Source organism: Rhinolophus ferrumequinum, chromosome 9 (assembly GCF_004115265.2).
Source record: "Rhinolophus ferrumequinum isolate MPI-CBG mRhiFer1 chromosome 9, mRhiFer1_v1.p, whole genome shotgun sequence".
Lineage (NCBI taxonomy): Eukaryota > Metazoa > Chordata > Mammalia > Chiroptera > Rhinolophidae > Rhinolophus > Rhinolophus ferrumequinum.
This window is the reverse complement of record NC_046292.1, coordinates 11,356,536-11,362,799: the sequence shown is the minus strand read 5'-3', so window position 1 is coordinate 11,362,799 and position 6,264 is coordinate 11,356,536. Positions and strand designations below refer to the sequence as shown.

The 6,264-nt window shown below is 51.5% G+C and overlaps 1 protein-coding gene and 1 pseudogene across 1 annotated transcript in view; both read right to left on the bottom strand.

Annotated features, from left to right (window-relative positions):
• Positions 1–335: 335 nt before the first annotated feature.
• On the bottom strand, positions 336–896 carry LOC117026515 (60S ribosomal protein L9-like; annotated as a pseudogene).
• A 2,208-nt stretch (positions 897–3,104) lies between these two features.
• Positions 3,105–6,264, bottom strand: part of PADI3 (peptidyl arginine deiminase 3) — a 29,353-nt gene continuing 26,193 nt past the window's right edge. The window contains exons 15-16 of the mRNA XM_033113370.1: positions 6,043–6,168; positions 3,105–4,291 (exon numbers count right to left, since the gene is read on the bottom strand). Of these exons, the coding sequence (XP_032969261.1) occupies positions 4,058–4,291; positions 6,043–6,168 (360 nt within the window). The 3' untranslated portion in view covers positions 3,105–4,057. The remainder of the gene's footprint in view (positions 4,292–6,042; positions 6,169–6,264) is intronic.

Below are 6,264 nucleotides of genomic sequence, written 5' to 3'. Positions count from 1 at the left end.
AGTCTCAGCCCAAATGTCACCTCTCTGAGAGGTGACATCCTGTTAAAGCAGGTCGCGCCCCCTTTATTCCCTGCCCCTTACTTTCTCCACTTCATGGCACTTTCACAATTTTTAGTTATTTATGTTTCTTTATTGGCTACCTCCCTAGATTTAAACTCCTGAGGTTAGAGATTTTGCTTGGCAGACCGTATACACATATTGAATATATATATGTATATATATATATACATTTTTTTCCCCAATATATGATTTTTATTGCATCTTTAAAGTAATCACAAATAAGTCTGAGGAATCACCCGACATCTTGGTATTTCCATAGCTGGACAACTCAAATCTTATTCATCAGCCTGCTCAACTGTTCCTTTTTCAGGAACATAGATACGATCCAAACATTTTCTGATATCCCTGTTTTTAACTGTTGTGGCTTGTTGAAACAAAGCAGCTGAATTTGATACAAGTTCGAGATAATTCCTTCAAGAATTATCTCGTCTTTCTGGTATTGAGATACTGAACAAGCAACACCTGACCTCATCTGAACCCTGCGGATGTATTTTTCAACCAAGAAATGTCGGATGTCAACAAGAGAACCATTCTCCTGAATAACGATGTGGATGGGGAAGTGAGCGTGCACAGATCTCATCCTGTCACGGAAGCCCAAGGTATCTGTGCATGACTACAGATAGTGCAAACGGCAGCCACTTCCTTTCTATTTCCCCACCATTTGTCAACCAGGAGTCTCTTCTTTTTTTTTCCCAGGAGACAGAGCCCTACATGGATATGATTGCAGTCCCTCTGCAGGGTGCGTCAGGGGCCCTTCCCAATAACTATGGTCCCTTCAGAGTGACATCCACATTTTCTGGAAGGTCCACAGTCTGATGGCTGAGAATGTTCTTCATTCTCGTGGTAGATGCAGCAAAGAGCACTCATTGAATGTTTTTGAATGAATGAATGAATGAGGAGTAAATAGGTGGTACTGAACAATCTTTTGCTGGGGTAGGACTGGCCCAGCCCAGCAGGCTTCAAGCTCTCTTGAAACCCCCACCCTGAGCTTCTCAGAGTCAAGGCTGACCTCTGTGTTGGAAGAACCATAGTGTGCTGGGGGAGGGGGAGTTCCCCCACAAGAACCCGGGCCTCACCCTGGTCTCTCTGGGAGGGTTCCAGGCCCAAGAACCAGGCCCTGGAGGCTGGGCAGCTGTCTGGAAAGCCAGTGGCCAGTGGAGGTGACCTTCATCCTCAGGCTTGATGAAGCAACCCCCAGCGCCTTTAGGAGCCACCAGCCTGCACCCATGGCGTCCCAGGTGTCATGCCAGCATCGCTGAGGATCCAGGACGGAGTGCCAGTCCTGAGGGAGGGCCCATCATTGCATCTTTCTCCTGCTGACTCCATGCCACTCGTAAAGCAGCTGAGCTGGATTTCAGAGGGGGCTTGGGTGGTCCACGTCACGATGGCCAGAAAGCCCCAGAGGGGCCTAGCTGGCTGTAGTAGGCAGAATAATGGCCCTCCAAAGATGTCCATGTCCTAATCGCCAGCACCTGTGAACTTACATGGTTGCAGATGGAATTAAAGCTGTGAATCAGCTGACCCCGAGATGATAGATTATCCTAGTCTGTCCAAGTGGGCCCAATGTAATCATAGGCTCCTTATAAGTGAAAGAGGAGGCAGAGAGTCAGAGAAATAGTTGAAGATGCTACACTGCTGGCTTTGAAGATGAAGGAAGAGGTGACGAGCCAAGGAATGCAGGCAGCCTCTAGAAGCTGGAAAAGGCAAGAGAACAGATTCGACCCTGGAGCCTCCAGAAGGAAAACAGCCCTTCTGACGCCTTGACTGTAGCCCAGTAAGACCCACGGCACACTTCTGATTTCCGGAACTGTAAGATAATAAATTCATGCTGTTTTAAGCCACTGAGTTTGTGGTAATTTGTTACAGCCGCAGTAAGAAACTAATACACTGGCTATACACACTTTACTGTGTGGACATGCGGACGCCATTTTCAGTGGCTCAAACGAGGATTTCATTTGCTTCCTCTCTGCATTAGGTTAGGTTCCTGGAGCTGCCTGGGTGTCTCATCCACACCACCCTAGAGCACAAAAGGCAAACTGGAAAAGCAAGGAGTTTCCAGGATTTTCTGCTAGGTCCACCCAGAGCCCCGGGGCTGGTCTGAGGACATCTGGGGGTGAGAAAAGCTTGCTTGGAAGATCACCCTGCTTCTCCTAAGCATAAACACGTGACGTCTAGAGCGTCCCTGTCCCTGCCCCAAACTCTTTCAAAAATTGGATTTTCTTAGCATTCTCATTTGTTTCAGCTTCCCCTGGAAGTGGCCTTATTCTAATAAAATCTGGTCATGTAAGGGGCATTGGGAGTCTGTTCCAGAGAATCTAAGCAAACTATGTCGAGAAGTGGCCCTTGGGGGGAGTTTGTAGCATCTTCTCTAACCACCCGAAAGCAACCCAGTCCTGGGGCCAGCCTGAGTGTGTTTGTTTTGCACCTCCGGAGAGAATGGGGTTCTGGAAGGGATAAGCAGGGACAGTGATTTCCTGGGACTCTGTAACAAGCCCATCTGGCCTTTCATGGGGCCATGGGCAGGAAGGAGGATGCTGATAAGGGCACGCAGCAGGTCACCCCATGCTCCACACACATCAGCTTCCCCCATTGCCACACTCACAATGCAACCTTCCGGCCACAGCCCGTGCCCTCACCCTGCCACGCTCACTTGGCCCTGGCAGCCTTGCATTTCACCCTTGGGCTTGCGCTTATGTGATCATATCATCGCAACTGTCCATGCCAGCCCTAAGTCATCCTGTGGCTAAGATGGAGCAACCTCACAGTCTTACCAAAACATGGGCTTGTCAGCCCCAGATTCTTCGGGGGCCAGGCAAGCAAATGCTTCCGCTGCAAGAAACTCCTTTTCTTGCTATTGTATTCTAGTCCCAAAAAAGGAACAAAATGAGACTCAAACCATTTGTGTTTCTGTAGATTTATTAGCCAGTGATGGACACACAGTGGGACGCATACAGAACACATATGTAGCTGACACACACCTGGAGAAAACCACCCACCCACCTCTTCCACTCCCCCTGCACTCAGAACGGTTCATCCCCAGAGCTGTCTTGTTGTGAGCTGTCTCGGCCCCTGGAGCCACCCACCCCCCGCTTCCTGAGGCATAGCAAGACATAGGAACACTGACCAACAAAAGCCTAGGACTAATCCTGCCAGGGGTCTTCCCTTCCGCAGAGAGAGGCCCCAGGGCTAACCAAGCACCCTGTGTATTATGAAGGCTGTTTCCACCCTGGCGCCCAGACTTCCCAATCTCCAGGAATTCCCCCAGATACTTTCATCTCCAAGAAATGCCGGAGGTTTGTGGACAGAGCTAGATTTCTGAGTCATATGATGGGGAATTTCTAAGGCTAAGGGACAACTATCATTTCTCAAGCATGCACCTAGAAGCACCTACTATGTTGAAAACTCATGCTGGGTACTGGGCAGGGTATAGAATTCAAGATCTGGTCAGGAGCTGGGCAGCTGGAATGATGGCCCCACCTCGAGCTAAGTGGACCCCCTCAGCCCCAGCTCCTTCCCTAAGGGCAGAATCTGTCCAGTGGGGAAGGATCTGACTTTGGGGCTGTTCCCCTGTAGAGCAACAGACAACTAAAGCAAGGCAGACCATGAGTCCTTCCTCCATTAGGACACGCAGGCCAAAGGGGCAGGTGAGATGCATGGATGTTTCTAGACCTCCATGAATTTGGCCCCAAATGGAGGATTTGGGGGTGGGGATGTTTGGAGGAGTCCCCAGGGGTCATGTTGATCTACGTGAGAGCCCATAAGAAATGAGGTCCTCCTTCTTGGAAGGCCAAGAGGAATCGAGCCTGAGAACCAAATGGGTTGCAGGTGAGTCACGAATACTTCTAGGAGAAAGGCTTCTGAGAGGGACAGGTCATCCTCGGCATTCCATCTGGAAACTTGGGGTCTCTTGACACTTATTATTTGGGGACCTGTCTCAGTCTCCATCACCCGGGCTAATGGCCCACCCCAGGGGGAGAGGATGGTGGGTGGGACAGGCTCAGGGCACCATGTGCCACCACTTGAAGGAGAAGGGCTCCCGGCGCACGTTGGTGCCACAGTGGACCTCCCCGTGCAGCATGTGGTATGGAGTGAAGTCGTCAATGAAGGTGCAGTGGAGGCCCAGAGGCTCCAGCAGGGACCGCACCTTCTCCTCCAGGCAGCAGCGGCCGTTGACGATGGGCCCGAAGGGCTTGGGGATGCCCAGGTGCTTCCCCAGCACCAGCATGTTCACCTGCGACGAGGTCGGATCCCAGGTGAGGGGCGGCACTTCATCATCCGCTCCAACCCCAACACCTTCACTATCCCTGGTAGGACCTGGGTTTGTCTTTCAGGCCGCCTGGAAAATAGCAACTCGCCCTTTCGTGCAGTGGGGAAGGAACTTGGGCCGGAAAGAACTCTAGCAGCAGTGCATTTCCATCGGAGCATGTGCAGAGCTCACAATGGCAACTTACTTCTCTGGTGACTGCCCTCTTTATTGGTGGATTGTGGTGGCTGCCATGTTTGTGTTACAGAGTCCCAACCTCCTCAGCTGTAGCTGATTGGACCAGGGTAGACATCTGACCCAAGCTGGACCAATCAGAGTCTCTCTCTTGGGTATTTGAGGCTGACATGGTGGGAGAGGCATCAATCTCTGTCTGTGTCTGTATCTATAATGTGTGGCCATATTCATATTCGTCCCCAGGGACAGAGAAGCAAAAGAAGCCAAGCTGGAGGACGGAGGAGGACGGAAGGGGGAGGGAATGAATAATGTAGAAAGATACAGGACAAGAAATGCTTCCAGGTCCTCCTGAAGCCCCCACTGCAGCCATCCCTGCCCTCAGCTTCATGGTATCCTTATGTTAAAGCTCCACCTCTGGCTGAAGCTGGTTGGGGTGGCCCCCGGTTTCCTGCAAACACAAGAATCTGAACCCATGCACAAGCTTCTGGGCGCACACACAGAATTGCAAGGCTGTCTTAAACATGCAGGAAGGAAGGAGAGTAATGAGAGGCTTTGCAGGTGGAGAAATCAAGGAGGGCAAAAAGCCAAAAAGAGGAAGGAAAAAAGGGGGGCAGGGATGAAGCAATGGTGGTGTGGACGGGTTCCCTGCAAGGCTCTAATGATGGGTGACTTGAGTTCCTCTAGAGGATGGAGGTGGGGAGGCGATCGATGCAGGGCGGGGATGCAGAGTGAGAGGTGGAGATGTGGGAGGGAGCTGGGTGATCTCAGCAGAGCTAGCAGATAGCAGCATTAGTGTCACCTGGGTGCTGGTTAGACGGGTAGCAGTGTCTTAGGCCCTACCTCAGACCTGCTGAATCAGAACACCTGGGGTGGGTTCCCAGTGGTCCAGGTGTTAGAGATGCATGTTCAAGTTTTAGAAGCACCAGAGGAAAAATCCTAAGGGCTCAATCAAAGGCCATTTCTTCGATGAAGCCTTCTTGGATCTCCAGACCTGCTCTTAGGCTGCAAGTGCTTTATCCCACTTTGAAACTGCCACATCACTTTATTATACAATATAGATCATCGAGAGAGGACCTCAGAGAGGGGAAGAGTTTCCCCCTCTCCAGATTAGACTGAGAGCAGGGAGCAGCCTTTATCATCTCTGTATCTCCTACAGGGGATCCTAATATATGGCGGCTGGATGAATAGCTATAGGCCGGGAGCAGAACGGGCATCGGAGCCCCCAGTTGGTGCTGCGTGCCTTACACACATGACCTCATGTAACCATCCGTTCACCCCATAAATATCAAGTGGGTCCCTGGGAGGAGGGAAGGGCTCTTCCCTGATGGCCAATGAGCAAGGAGTTCTTGTGCGTCCATAGTGACCATGACAATCAACCAATTAGAAGCCCGTCTGCTGGGCACCATGAGACCCCTGATTTTCTCTGCCACCCCCACCAGCCACCACAATCCTAAATATGGCAGCGACCAAACATCTTGCCCCTCTGGGGAGTGCAGGCTTGAAGCCTAATTTGATGAAACCTTAAGTCACGATGGTGGCCTCACCAAGTCAGGGAAGAAGGCCACTGCCTTTTTCTTCTCGGTCTTGAAGAGCTGGGGGATATCCACGATGTCCCGCTCCGTCAGGCCCAGCTCCCGCTTCAGCAGCTCCCGATTCCAGTCGATGCAGCTCTGGGAGGTGGGGAGCGGAGGCAGAGTGGGGGAGCCCTGGTCAGTGTGTGTTGGACGCCCCAAGAGATCATGTCTGGTTAAGGACAAGTGGGCTGC